This window comes from Trachinotus anak, unplaced genomic scaffold (assembly GCF_046630095.1).
Source record: "Trachinotus anak isolate AG129_WGS33_773 ecotype Australia unplaced genomic scaffold, CSIRO_AGI_Tana_v1 ptg000021l, whole genome shotgun sequence".
Lineage (NCBI taxonomy): Eukaryota > Metazoa > Chordata > Actinopteri > Carangiformes > Carangidae > Trachinotus > Trachinotus anak.
The window spans coordinates 3,141,894-3,156,566 of NW_027273872.1; the positions used below are offsets into that span (position 1 = coordinate 3,141,894).

The 14,673-nt window shown below is 40.2% G+C and overlaps 2 protein-coding genes across 6 annotated transcripts; one reads left to right on the forward strand and one right to left on the reverse strand.

The window, feature by feature from the left end:
• Nucleotides 1–162: 162 nt before the first annotated feature.
• Nucleotides 163–6,324, reverse strand: LOC139606215 (protein eva-1 homolog C). 5 transcript variants are annotated; one of them, XM_071458263.1, is made up of 9 exons: nt 6,166–6,291; nt 5,967–6,020; nt 4,103–4,308; nt 3,854–3,977; nt 2,647–2,799; nt 2,338–2,481; nt 2,183–2,254; nt 2,016–2,096; nt 163–966 (listed from the first exon to the last, which is right to left on the reverse strand). In XM_071458263.1, the coding sequence occupies exons 3-9, from the start codon at nt 4,253–4,255 to the stop codon at nt 581–583; spliced, it is 1,113 nt and encodes a 370-aa protein (XP_071314364.1). In that variant the 5' UTR covers nt 4,256–4,308; nt 5,967–6,020; nt 6,166–6,291; the 3' UTR covers nt 163–580. The 5 variants fall into 5 exon arrangements, with proteins under 5 accessions (XP_071314364.1, XP_071314362.1, XP_071314365.1 ...); XM_071458261.1 differs by lacking the exon at nt 5,967–6,020 and having other exon boundaries at nt 6,166–6,324; XM_071458264.1 differs by lacking the exons at nt 5,967–6,020; nt 6,166–6,291 and adding an exon at nt 5,435–5,571.
• Nucleotides 6,325–9,961: 3,637 nt separating this feature from the next.
• Nucleotides 9,962–14,590, forward strand: clic2 (chloride intracellular channel 2). The gene is made up of 6 exons (XM_071457912.1): nt 9,962–10,245; nt 11,581–11,690; nt 12,278–12,403; nt 12,517–12,617; nt 12,939–13,120; nt 13,905–14,590. The coding sequence occupies exons 1-6, from the start codon at nt 10,192–10,194 to the stop codon at nt 14,064–14,066; spliced, it is 735 nt and encodes a 244-aa protein (XP_071314013.1). The 5' UTR covers nt 9,962–10,191; the 3' UTR covers nt 14,067–14,590.
• Nucleotides 14,591–14,673: the final 83 nt, after the last annotated feature.

Consider the following 14,673-nt stretch of genomic DNA (forward strand, 5'->3'; position numbering starts at 1 on the left):
TACAATTACCAGGACCCTGGAGTGATACCGGCACAATGCTTGTTTCAGTTGTGCTTGTATTTACTGTGGAGTAGTCTAATCTATAAAAACTATATTTCATAAGATCTTACGTTACTCCCCACTGATACAATCTGCTTACACTGCAATAAACTGCACACTCAGTGGCCACTTCTTATTTTATTAGGTAATGCAACCCAATACAACAGCCATAACATCTCTCTTCACAAGGCACATAATGTTCGGTTCTAGTGACACTGTGTGAGATGTGTTGGTGGTCCAGTCCACTGCAATACTATTTCTAAATGTGAGCTCAGACCTCAATATCATTTTATAAAATAATATCACATTTGGAATTAATGTAAATACCACATCATCTGATGTTTATCCTGATAACAATTAATCACCTAGTATGTTAGGATTTTATGATGTTTTCTGATGACAGAACATAGACGAGGAGGCACAGTTATGTTCATTTAGAAGTAAAACAAATGTTCATTTAAGTAAAATAATGTCAGTCTGCAACTTAAATTTCATGGCAGAGCATGCTGTAGAATTAGCTTCACTTATACATGACCCCTTCTCAGTTGTTGTAGGTTTTAATCTTGTGAATGGCATAAGGGCTGGAGTCTCGATGTGGCCAAATGTCTCCATTGGGCAGATCCCTTGTCTGTTCCAGTCCGCGATCAACCATCTCTACCGTCAACGTGGAAGGACTGAAGATGTCTGCTGTGCGGTAGGATTGTGTGAGCCGACAGAAGGACGACGTGTCTGAGACCTCATCATCGTAGAGGTCCTCCATGAGCTCCTTGCGCTGTCTGCGAGATGCTTTCAGCTCGTAGTTCAGGTCAGAAACCAGATCTTTAACATCTCTCACTAGTGTGGAGCGTAGACCAAACAGACAGAGCAGGAAAACCAGACCAGCACAGATGCCAGAAACAAAATACAGAGCCACTTTCTCTGGTAGACCTGGAAGAGAGGCAAGAGAGGATCATGGGTCAAACTAGCCTCAAGATACATTGGTATTAGACACAGCGAATTAGCAAATTAAACTGCACCAAAATTTCCACTGGAAGACCATACAGGTGTTTTTGCCTGTGTTAGCCAAGAATCATATAAACTGTACTTTGTAGTAAGAAGGTGTTTTAGACTGATGAATCTACCTGCTGCAGATTTCTCCTGTCAGTATTTTATGAAAATCAACTTGCAAAAGCATCAGCTCAAAATAGGTGATTGTTCACAGGGACCATTTCGTTGATTTGATATATTTTGTCAGTGTTACATTATTAGTGCCTCGTAATGCAGTTGAAAACACTGGAAAGTTGTCAAACTGTTCATGTGCAGGGGTGGTAGGACACTTTACAGCCGTCAAACAAAAGGTATTGAAGTACGCATTAATTTTGTCTGAGAATCCATATTTGCTCATTGTTCATCTTAAATATTGACAAATGAATCCACATAGACAGATGATGAGACAATGGGCCAGCGGGCACCTACCAGCGTTCCCCTACATTGCTCACAGTCACCTGCCATCTTTTTTTTCACTGTATTTTTCAGGTTAAGTTGATGTTGTTGAGCTGTTCTGGTGGAAACCAAGTTTAAACGTCATCCTCCAGATAAAAGAGGCTGTCTAACACATTTCCAAAGCTTTCTGAAACAACAATCCACGCTGACACTCCTCGACAGATTTACAAAAACTGCGAAACCATCAAAGGAGGCCTGTGGTGCAGGTTGAGTTACTCAGCTGTCAAAGATGTTTAAAGTGCTCAACTAATTTTAAATGCAGGATCACTGCACCCTGGTGCTGCACAGCTGTGTAATATTATGCATTTACCCAAGATATAATAAAAGATACAGCAAATATCAGATCAAGGTTACAAATAGGCAGCAGTAATACTAAGTATTTATGTGCAAAATAATGTGCAAGAACACCTGTATCGGCCCTTTAAAATATGATCTACAACAATGAACTGTACATGTTGCCCCAGCCTGAGATCCACAGGCTTCAGTGCACATACCCAATATTTTTTCAATGATCTCCAGGGAGTTGGTTAAGAGCACATTTTGAGGCCTGTAGGTGGGGCCAGTGTACCATCCACCTGCAGGTGAGAGGGGCCTGGGCTCAGACACCAGCCAAACACTGCTGCTTGCTTTAAAACCTGTGAATATTCAGCCTCACTCTCACCATGTGTGTAGTCCGAAATCATGAAAGGATCGGTTGACCCTCGACCCACATCTTCCAGAAGATACCGCGGAACTAAAGAGGAAATGAGAGATTTTTACATGAAGCAGAAAACCATGTTGCTTCAGTTACAAGCAGTAACACCCTGTGTCTCTCACCACAAGTGAAGGACACCCGCAGGTGTTTCCTGGTGCCGGGGAAACAGGGGTCCCCAAAGGTTTGAGTGTCGGCCAGGACTGAGCAGTTCGCTCTGCCGTGACACCTGCGTGACACTTTCCTCAGAGCTGAAGGTGACAGACACTCTGCAATAAATTGAGATGAATGAATAAATAATTAGAATGCAGAAATAAATGTAGCATTGTACGATTATGATCTGACTTCATGTCTAAGCTTTGATCAAGATTTGAACAATTGATATTTCTTCCAATGTTTGGCCACTAGATGATGCCTAAGAGCCTGTTTCAGACCCATGTCAGTTTGTGATGCAGGTTCCAGAGGACAGTGAGGACTGCCGTGCAGAAGGTGGCCAAACGTGGCCGAGTAGATGGCGAGGACGGTGTCATTTTTGCACGTCAGCCTCAGACGCTCATTTTCACACACCAGTCTTGTGCGGTGGTGCTCTGAAAAACAGATGGCATGATCTTACAGCTGAGGACATAAATATGCACATATTACAGTAGCAAAGCACCTTTCAGGAACATTTTAGACTTCTTTTTTTTTCAAGTGTTTTAACTCATTACTTTATTTGAAATCACATATGTCACTGCAGCTTCGGCACAGTGGAAATCATGTCTACTATCCCTGTCAGAGTTGTTATTGTTGGGTGTTATGTGTGTATTTTACTATGTGGTATAAGATTCGACAAATTAAGTGGGTATTTTCCAGTATATGCAATGTGACCCTTGAATAAAAAGATGATAACGTTGGAAGATATCCCCCTGATTTTATCCAACTCAGACTGCTGAGGCTTCATATTGTCTTCAGATAAACTGTGCAATACATTTTATCACAGGACAAGGACTCTGGATTTTGTCCCATTACACAGGGATCTTTTAGTGGCCAGTATGGAGAGGAGGAGTCATTACAGCAGGCAAAACATGTTTTAATGTACATACATGAGCCTGATCTGTGATTGATGCCCCACCTCACAAATATTCAAACATTACTTAAATGGTCAGAAACCAGTGGTAATAATAGCTCCAAAATAAAAACTATACAATGTTTGACATATAAATACTAAGTAATGTTCCTCTATAGCTTTCAACGATAGCAAACGATCTTCTTTAGTGGATGGATTTTTCATTGTTGTTATGATGAGTGAGATAAATAAGAAATCCTAAAAGAGCAATTGATGAAATCCTAACAGCTACTGAACTCACATGTCTACAGATACAGCACATAACTGAGTCTGTTGGTGAAGACTGTGTGGCATGGTTAAAAGCCCAGGACGAAACTAGTAAGAGGATCTTGAGTGTGTATTGTTTTGTCAAACTCTATCCTGGACGTGCAGTGATAGATTTAAACATGTAAAACACACAGTTTGATAATTAAATACTATCAATTAAAGTAAATAAAAGACAAACCATCACCACCACACTGACATGTTGACACTGATCATTAGTGTTTAGTTGATGTTACTGTCCACATATTTAACAGAGGAGCTCAGTGGCCTACCTGGTCTGCACTTGTAGGAGACTAGGAGGTACTTGCTGGTGAGTGGACAGGGGTCCTGTCCGAACACGGGACTGAGGACGGGGATGTGACAGGAACGCCGGTCCTGACACTCTGACAGCACTTTCTGCAGAGGCAGGAAATCATGTTGACTAACTGTCATCTGCAGTGTGACTCACTCATTTTAAGAGGGCAGGGTGCTTCGCTAAAACAAAGACTGAGTTCACATTCATCTCACTGGGGCTTTTATACCTCGATAGCGACCGGTGAAGTGCATGCTGTGTCCTCCTCCACAGTTGTGTTGGTGTTTGCAGAGGGGCACAGATGCTGATTAGGAACACGTCGCCCGTAGAAAGCTGACAGGACCGCCACAGACGTCCTGGGGGGACACTCGATGATGAGCATGTCTCCTTCACATGCATGAGCCGTGTGGTTCTTCAGAATACTGTGAAGATACACTAGAAGAGAACATGAGATGATGCTAATTTCACCAGGTTTTCACTCAAACACAGAGGTTGAATGTGTTACTCACCTTTTTGATATATAGATAAAAATGACTCCTGTTTGTCTTACATCAGCAATCGATCAATCAATCAGACTTGATTTGTATAGCACTTTTCATACGATGAAATAAAGACTGAAATGCCATCAAGACATCATAATGAGGAAACACCAGAGGTCAGATTAAAATGTTAAATTCAGCCTAAAATAAATAAAACACAGCAGTAAAATGGAGGAAATAAATAAGATAAATACAAAGAGATAATCCATAAAATAAATATATCACAATAAAATAACATAACACTAAAAGATAACTTAAAACAAAATAAATAATAAATAATAATAAGACATTGTTAAAATGGAAAAAATAAATAAGATAAATACTAAGAGATAATCCATCAGAATAAAATAATATAACCTTAGAAGACAATTCAGTGAAAAGAAGAATAAATACATTGCAATAAGACAAAATGAATAATAAAAGTAGTAGAGATAAAAACAGATAATAAATAATGTCCCCTTAAATAGAATAAGATCTAGTTAAAAGCCACATTAAAAAGGTATGTCTTAAGTTTGCTTTTAAAAGTATCAACACTGCAACACAACAAGACTTTCAGATTTGATTTATTACTGTCAAGACAATTTTTTCCTCATGTTAGTAAAGTAGTAATTAATTATATAGTAACACATAATTTAGAAATCCATTGTTCATAATTAGCTTTGCTCATATTGACGTATTATTACTATTGCTCATGGAGTTAAACTCATACATGTCAAATTCTCCCATTTTCAGCTCTTATTTTTATAGTATTGTTATTATTGCTGTTAATTCTATGAAATATATTTAGAATCTATTAGTTTCTCATCATTTTCATGCAGTCATGTTATTTCTTGTATGTTCATTTTGTATTTTTATAATTTTGTGATATTTCAGTATTATTTAGATGAAGGCCTTAAATAAGCACACCGGGCTTCTTGCCTCCCCCTGCACCGTCTGCTTTTTGTTTCCTTTGTCTTTTTATGTGTATTTTAAATTGTGCAAAAATAAATAAAGCTAAAAAAAACTCAAGTCAATACTGTGACCCGCTTTTTTTAGCCCTCGCAGCTCAGTCCTGGTTGCCGCCTGGGTGGTGTCTCAGTCCCTGGGTGTAGCTGTCCAAGACATTATTTAGACTATGACCACACATACAAACATCCACGACAATGAACATAGACACTGAGGTAAGTCTCCCCTCCCATGTGTGTTTCCTGTGCTTCCCCCCCACCCCCCTTGTCATGTGTGTGGGTGTGTGTGTGTGTGTGTGTGTGTGTGTGTGTGTGGCAGTTTGACACCCAAGGGAGAAAATACGAGGCGGTACCAGGCACTCAGTCACAATGAGGCTCCTCAGAGCCTGCAGCCACACAAAAAATGGAGATGTCTGCCAGGATCATGATAGCGACAGTGTCTGAGACAAAAGCTACCTTTGGCTTTGTCTGAATATGTCATTGTTGACATAATGTTATCAGTCACACAGTTCAAACAACAAAACAGCTCAATATAAAACCAACTCAGCTGTCGTTTATTTATCACTGTGGGAGGATCCCGTTCTGTTCTGTGAATATCTAAGTTCAGGACCTGCTCAGCAGCCTCTTCACCCTGATTCTGGTCCCTCAGCATGAGCTGCACCAGCTGTTTGGAAAGCAGGATGTGCAGATAAATTAGGGAGTGTTTGAATGTCTCTGTGAAGCTTCCTACACAACTGAAAAGTAATGGGTCAGCATTCTGACTTTCTCTAACAGAAGCAATTAGTGATATAAAAAAACAAAGCACTTACGGGAGAAATCAGGAGCCGAATGAGCGGAGTGTATCTTCAGGGCCAGAAGGAGTGGCAGAAGACAGAGAGACCAGCAGCAGCTCCATGGTGCTGTCATTGTGCATATCCTGCATGACAGACCCCAGGGTTTCGTTGTAATGAGATGTTGTGCAATTGACTGCCTGGGAGTGAGCGGTCAGTGGGTCAATGGTGCCATTGTGTTTACAAGAAACAGCCAACCCCCTTTAACAATAAAAAGAATCACAGTTAACTGAACAGAGCTGACAACTGAACTCCAGTTTTCATAATTGAGTATTGAAGTAAATATTATGTAATGCACAGTTGATAGACAGGTGTGTAGGAGATTTCCATAGATCTTCATCAGACATTAAACTCTCAATATGAAACCGCGACATCTTTGCACTTGAACCACGGGCTGCAACAACCTGTGATTTGACTCTTGTGAAAACATATCGCTGTTTCACTTTCATGTTCGTGCAGAGCTATAGCTGGGAGGCAGTTAGCTTAGCTTAGCATGTCCAAAGTCCAAAACTACACTTATAAGATAAACAGATTGTATCTTATTTTTCACGTCACAATAGGAAAAAGAAAAAGAGTTGTAAATAATAAAATGAGCGATGGCTGAATTCCATTTAGCTGCTTCAGTTTCAGGGTCCTGGTGCTGTTTATGCTGGCTCCCTGTCACACTGTCAGGACATTTTGATAGAACAGAGCCATTGTAAATGTTATTAGTAACACTTGCGCTTTTCTTATTTTGAGAGTGTCAAAGTGTCCGCTGAGGATAAGGGTCTGTTTGTAGTTTTAGGGGGAGTTGCTGTGTGTGTTGGAGCTATTTCTTGACTAACCAGAGTCACCATGTGTACGTCGGCCTTAAACCACCAGGTAGCTGGGCCGTTTCCCCCTGCTACCAGTCCTTAAACGAATCAACAAATCGACAAAGAGTGACAAAGGAGTGGTTTCAGTCTCCTCACTCTACTCTCAGAAAGAAAGCAGATAAGCAATCCCCGATTTCTCAACGCGTTTGAAAACGTGACCACAAATTTTCCAGTTTTCTACATAGAAATGTCACTGAAGCTGTTACAGAGCAGCGGTGGCTAACAAACATGTTTTCATTCAGTTTGAGGGATAACATGTTGACCTTTCGTGTGTGTGTGTGTGTGTGTGTGTGTGTGTGTGTGTGTGTGTGTGTGTAATGGCAAAATCAAGGCTCATTGTCGTGGAGTGTTAAACATTAAGGCTCCTGTTTATGGAGATAAGGCACTTTTTTTTTCAGGAGGTCACTTCCAGCGGCTGTGTGTGGTCAGCGGAGATATGTGTATCTCTCTCCACGACTTTGCTCTTTCCTATCTTTCTGTCTGAAGTAGAGGAAGTGAAAGATCATTGTCGTGACCGTTTCCAGAGCTGCCAGTGTTTTCCAGGAATACTCAGGAAATCTCTCCTATTAAAGATTCTCTCTGGGTTAACAGGAATCAGTCGGTTTCAGTTGATTATAAAGGTTATGATTTTAACCTTAATTTCCCTTTTACACATCCTCTCTTTCTCAACCCCTTTGTGAGGGCTGTTGTCATACCAACAAAACACTGACACATAACACGGCGCTGAGCTCAGGACATTATCAGTGATTGCTGCCAGTCGATGGTGGTGAATCAAAATGAGTTTCAGAACAGCGCCTCAGTCATTTATCACACCAGCTCCAAGAAACACTCCCTCGCTCCCCCAGAAACAGTGAACATGATAACAGAGGCTGACCGTTCAACAGGGAAAGCCCACGTTTTAATTGTGTGCATAGGTAGGAGTGACACTTCCGCCTTATACTCCAGTAAAATTCCATTACCTCCCATAGGAAGAGTCAATAAAGTGACTAACCATTCATTAAAAACTGTCTTTCTCTCCTGAGAGAGTTGGAAAACCTCAGGCCATGACCTCCCTGATTTCTGTAGATATTTAAATGGAAAGAGGAAAGTTTTTTTCTACAGCTCTCTCTGGCTCAGTTACATGGGATGGTTGAGTGTTATTCACCAAATTCCCAGGATTTCCGTGTTTGCTTCTCGTCCTCCCTCTTGGTGATATAAATTCCCCAAATCCTCTGAAGATAAATGAGTTAAGTACAAGGCACAGAACCTTGTAACTTCTGGAGTATTTTGATAATAAATTCCTTGTAATGCATTGCATAATCTGGCTCACATTGCTAGCCATATTTCTTTAGGGAAGTCAACACCACAGTTTGGGGATTTTGCCATAAACTTCCCCTTTCCCTATTTACTGTAAATGATACCATATTACAAGAAGCACCAATACTGAAGTGAGCCCCCAGTCCACAGATCTCTGAGGATGAAATTGTGAGTTAATTCATTTATTTACTAAAACATCTTGACAAACCACTACTAATTACCACTTCCAAAAATGTTTGTGTTCCACAGAGGAAATTATCAAATGGTTTCACTTTCTTTCTTTGCTCCTTATCTCATGCAAAACAAGTTAGAAATCAAAATAACATCTGCCCTTCTAATGCCCCGAACACTCAGGGGGGACTCCCCCCATGACTCAACCCATTAGTTAAAATACCCCTGAAATATCCCTTCAGAGTTGAGAATGGTGACTAAACCTTCTGTAGTTGCATTAGAGTAGAAAACGTACAATTACAAAAATATACACTATACTTCATTACAAGTAACTAAGTCCTTCATTCAAACTTTAACTAAGGTGAAAAATGTACATATTATCAGTAAAATGCACTTAAAGGATGATCACTATGCAGGATTGGCCATCTGTTACAGTACATTACTACATGTTCTGTTGTTGGATTATTGCTACTGATGCCTTGACCTTTAATCAGCTGGTCAGTGTGAAACTAATTCTATTTAACTTTATTTAAAAGTTATAAACAGGTATAAAAGACTAAAAAATATATCAGGCTCATATAAAACACATTGAACAGATTGTAAAATTTGAGTTTTTCTTATCACAGAAAGTGATCAATGTTACTGTAATCTGTTATTTTCCTTATACTGTCAACAGTGACACTGACTAACAGTTAAAATATATGAAACAAAAATACATTCAGTGTCACGCAGTTTAATGTACTTACAATGCTTGTACAGGTTTCTAAAATAGTAATCTGCAAAGTACTTAGTAAATAACTGTTATATAAGTGTAGTGGAGCAAGATAAAGAGAATATATCTCTGATATATAGTGCCGAGTGTGACTTGTATGACACTGAAATACTCAAGAAGTGCGCATAAGCAACAGTGAAGAAAATACCACACTGTAAAATCATTTCTATTTTTTTTATTTTACCTCATAACAGCAGCAAAAGAAACAAATAATTAATCGTCATCAGGTGTACAAACACAGTCAGAAAATATTAGACTGTATGTTCTGGTATTTCTTAACATTCCTGTAACCAAAGCAAATATATTGTGCTTTATGAAGTCACACAGATGTGAGAGAGAAAGCTAATTTTCTGGAGGTGAATTAGATTAGGTGTCTGCTGCTCATTCCCAGAGTCCCTCGGTACACAGTAGGTGCTTTGTATTAACTCCGGCCTTCCTGTGAAAAGTGTTTATTTCTTCCATATCTAACACTGTTGGAGTGTGAGTGGCCCAAATGAATGGTATGAATTTGTGTGTTTTGAGTCACGAGCTGTTATCATTTCCTGTATATTGCAATATGGAGTGGGAGCTACTATTTTAAGCTCTTTTCTCATTGATCTTGACTCAGGGTATTTAAGAGAGTCTACCCCTCCCACTTCTCAGGATCCTCCCCTCCCCTCTGACTTGTGAAGTATGTTCAGTGTGATAGCCTCTGAGGAGCCCTCACACAGAACACAACCAGCTGTGAGGTGTTACACTTCTTTATCTTGACATCCCCGACCACAAAGGCACTTGAAACCAGAGCGGTTCAGGGAAATCATAATCAGTTTCCTCCTCAGCTCTGGGGATCTTTTAGGGGAGCACTGACTACAGGGAGAAGCTGTCACCGGAGCAAGGAATTTAAAAAAGTGAATAAAACTTTTCTGGGACGAGATGGCACTTCGGCAGAACTCTGACAAGGAGCCAAGCATCGAGTTGTTCATTAAGGTCAGTCATCCTTATTTTCAGTTTCAAGAGAAATTTTACACTGACATGGAGGCAAACCAAGAAGAAGCATGTCCTGCTTATAGTCAGATATCACTGTTTAATACACGGTTATCTAAGAGAAAACACATAGGCAAGCAAAGGAGGGATTTTCTTCTCACTTATCAGTGTTGTAAAAGGGCAGAGATCCACAATAAGTTGCTGTATGAGCAGCATCAGTCAGAGGACAACTCCCATTTTGATGAGTGTCGTCCCCAGATGCCATGTGCTACAGATGTTGAAGTGTTTATATTCCTGCTGAGGATCACGTCATGGTTTTATCAGCAGCCTCTGGCCACAGACGGCCTGTCCACCTTATCATCGCACACCCAGAGGGAGCGAGGAGCACGCAGGGCGGCTGGCCCCAGGCCTGAGGATGCCACACCCACTTCACTTACACACACATTCAGATATAGTCGTCTACATCATCCTCCTTGTTTGTCCTCTTACATTCTCTCCTAATATCCAGACACTAAAATACACCGGGTTCTGCTTTGTGTCCCTTGCTCTGGAGACAAATGTGTTTTAGTTGTTGGTATCAGTGCAGAGACACAGTTTTCATTTCACATTTCAAACAAGGTCAAGCGAAGCTCAAAAACAATACACAGACAGTACATTATGTCTCATTCAACATTCAACGTGCAGTCATTTAAAGGAATAGTTTCACATTTTGGGGTTTTATTCTCCTTTCAGCTGAGAGTTAGACGAGAAGATCCACTGAACGTGAAGCTACAGCCTGCAGCCTGTTAGCTTAGCTTAGCATAATGACTGTAAACAAGGGGAAACAGCTAGCATGGCTGTGTGTGAAGATATATACACACCTGTGCAAGACTACTACAATATAAGACACTAATCTAGTGCTAGTGGGCACATTTTGTTATCTCTGCCCCTTTATGCTAAGCTAAGCTAACCAGCTGAGTGTAGCTTCAAATTTACTGCATAAACATAAAGTGAGAGTGGTGTCAAACTTCTCCTCTAACTCGCACCAAGAAGGTCAATCATTTCCCACAACATCACGTCTTTAACATCCTCATATTGACAGCCCTGAGGCTCAGAGGTGGAGCGCAGGAAAGCCCGTGTGGGGCTGTCATGGTTTGCGTTGGCCGAAGGAGGAGCGCGAATGTTAACATGTGTTGTTTTCCTCTACAATACAATGCCTGCTTTTCCCTTACGTGGAGGAAACTGGCTTTAAATATCCCGAACACGCCTCTCGCTTGCTTGTTTGTCAGTAGAGGAGATGAGGAGAGAAAAAGAAAGAAAACTAAACCTTCAAACAGCACTTTTTTCTGTGCTTTTCAGGCTGGACACGACGGTGAAAACGTTGGGAACTGTCCCTTCTGCCAAAGGCTCTTCATGGTTTTGTGGCTGAAAGGAGTGAAGTTTACAGTGACCACTGTTGACATGAGGAAGTAAGCACCCCCCCTCTGACACAAACACTTCCTGAGCATCTGGTCGTGGGGACTTTCACACACAACTCTATTAAGAAGAAAACGAGAGAGAAATTGAGAAGTTCTTGTTCAGTAACCGTCTCTGTGCTTGTCCCCTGGTGTGTTGCTCGCTGTCTAACACAGGTCGGAGGGTGGAACCTGTAAACTCAAAATGTACAAAGAGCTCTGTGTGGCTTTCAGACAAACACCTTCTTTAATTGAGCTGTTTATTGTGTGAATTTCTCAGGGTCATTACCGGTGAGCAAATACGAGCAGGAAGCTTTGAAAGGATGCTGATAATTGAATGATTCAGAACGCACACACGGCGGGCCTCTGAAATGGGCGACCACTCCCAGCGCTGTGTGTTTTTATAGCTAAACCAACAGCTAATGTTGAAATCATTAATCCGCAGCGCCACGTTTGATTCTGACAACCTCGATAACCAACAGGCTCTCTGTTTTGTCCTGCTGGATAACAGTCTGATTGTTGCACCGAATGAATACGTGTGTAACCAAGTCCATTCCTCCTCCTCCTTGTCCCGTTTTCTCCTTTTTCTGTGTCTTCTGCAGGAAACCAGCGGAGCTTAAGGACCTGGCCCCAGGGACAAACCCTCCTTTCCTCCTCTACAACGGCACCCTCAAAACAGACTTCATCAAAATCGAGGAGTTTCTTGAGCAAACACTGGCCCCTCCCAGGTATTGTGCCACTTAATCACTGTACAAATATTCATTAACAGTGAATTTGATGATGGCTTTTCCTCATTGCACAAACGTACTCCTTGGCCTCCCCTTTGTTCTCCTCCCTGCAGGTATCCTCATCTCAGCCCGCTGAACAAAGAATCCTTTGACGTGGGAGCTGACATTTTTGCAAAGTTCTCCGCTTTCATAAAGAACAACCCAAACAACGCCTGTAAGATTAAACATTACACATATAACAGCTCATAATGTTTTCACTCACAGTTAAAGAAAATAAAGATAGATGGAGCTTATTATGACAGATTAACCTCTTTGTTTATTGTGTTGTACTTCATAAGTTTATTATATATTTTGTATGTAGTGATCTGTTAAGTGGCTATTTACTAAAGATAAATGTCAAATAAACATAGTGGTGGGAAAAGTACCTATAAATTATACCCACAGTAAATATAGTACTTGAGTAAATGTGCTTGTATTTATTTCCAGCAAAAGCAAAAAACCATGTCAACATGTCTCTGTGTTTCTGACTCTCCAGTCCATGAGAAAAACCTGCTGCGGGAGTTTAAACGCCTGGATGACTACCTGAACTCGCCCCTCCCTGAGGAAATTGACCACAACTCAAGAGAAACCATCAGCATCTCCAACAGGAAGTTCCTGGACGGCGACCGCCTCACCTTAGCCGACTGCAACCTGCTGCCCAAACTGCACGTTATCAGGGTGAGACGCCGCACCGGTTGTGTTTTCTGAGGATTCTCTGGTTCTCTGGTTTAGAGACCATGTTCTCTACGCAAATACAATCCTTAGTTCTAGATACTTGACTGACTTGAGTATTTCCATTTAGACCTGAGGTTCCCAACCTTTTCTGCTTCCGACTGCATCAAAAATAGTGTCTGGTGGGATCCCTTGTCACATTTCAGATGTCTGTGAGTTGATAATGGGAAAGGCAACTTTAATTCAAAGAGCTTTATATAAGCATCAGAAGAACGTTCAAAAACAAGAAGCAGTAAATACTAAAGTAAAATCAATTAAGAGAGACTAAAATGTGATTCCAAATAATAAAAATAAATAAAAATAAAAATAATAATAATAGTAATAAATAGTAATAAAATAGTAATAAAAATACAAACAGACAGAAATAACAGTAGACCAGAAATACAGTCACAACTTACAACCTACATTGTAAGTTCAGGAGATCAGGTGCAGAAGAGAAACTGAAATTATTTCCAATCTAAACTTCTGATCTTCTGATATGGTTTCATTTTCAAGTCCCCCCCCCCCCCAAAAAAAAACAAAAACAAAAAAACAAAACTGAAATTAGAGACTTTGTGTATCAGAACTTATCTCAGAACTTATCTTATGATGTTGGGAATCACCGGCAAAAAACGACCAAACTGTATATAAAGTAATTCCGCTGGACTACTTTATGTTTTAAACAGTATAACATAATGCTTAAAATATACATTTTTATTAACATATGTCTTTTCCTCTCCATTTATTTCAGGTTGCTGCCAAGAAGTACTGCGACTTTGACATTCCCTCCCAGTTCACAGGTGTCTGGAGATACCTTCAAAACGCCTACGAGAGAGAGGAGTTCAAGCAGACGTGTCCGGCCGACATTGAAATTGAGAAGGCTTACTTTAGTGTGGCCAACAAGAGGAAGTAAACTTTTCATTCCCTGTAATTCATGTCCTGTTTTTTCCCCAAGTGTAACAATGGATGATGATCAGTAGAGGGCGCTGAAACCTCCAGGAACAAACCGTGGCAACGAATCAGACCCTTTAGTCCACCTTAAAAATATTTTGTAGTAAGACTTGGGGACATGTTAAGAAAGATGTTTGATTGGTTGTATGTATTGACTATTTATCGATAGTTGCTCACAGATAAATGGTATTTTTATGCCACACAATGAAAAGGCCAAATGTGCAATTGACTGTTGATGTAAATTAGCTGAATTTTTGTTCATAGTGTAAATATAAATATTTTTCATGCTTGTTATGATCAAAACACCCTCATTGAAACATATATGATCGTGTTAGTTTGAGCAGCACCTTCACAAACAGTTCATTTTTATGTAAAACATAAAAAGTACTATTCTGTAAAAATACAGTTTGATTATGATTATGATGTGATTAAATTGTCTCACTGTCACAATAATAATAATAAAAACACCCAATTCATTTCTAATAATCGTGATTTTTGTGTGTGCTGACTCGTGCTATAATGCTGCTGCTGTGGGAAAAATGCAGAAATAATCCTGAATTTCATTTCCT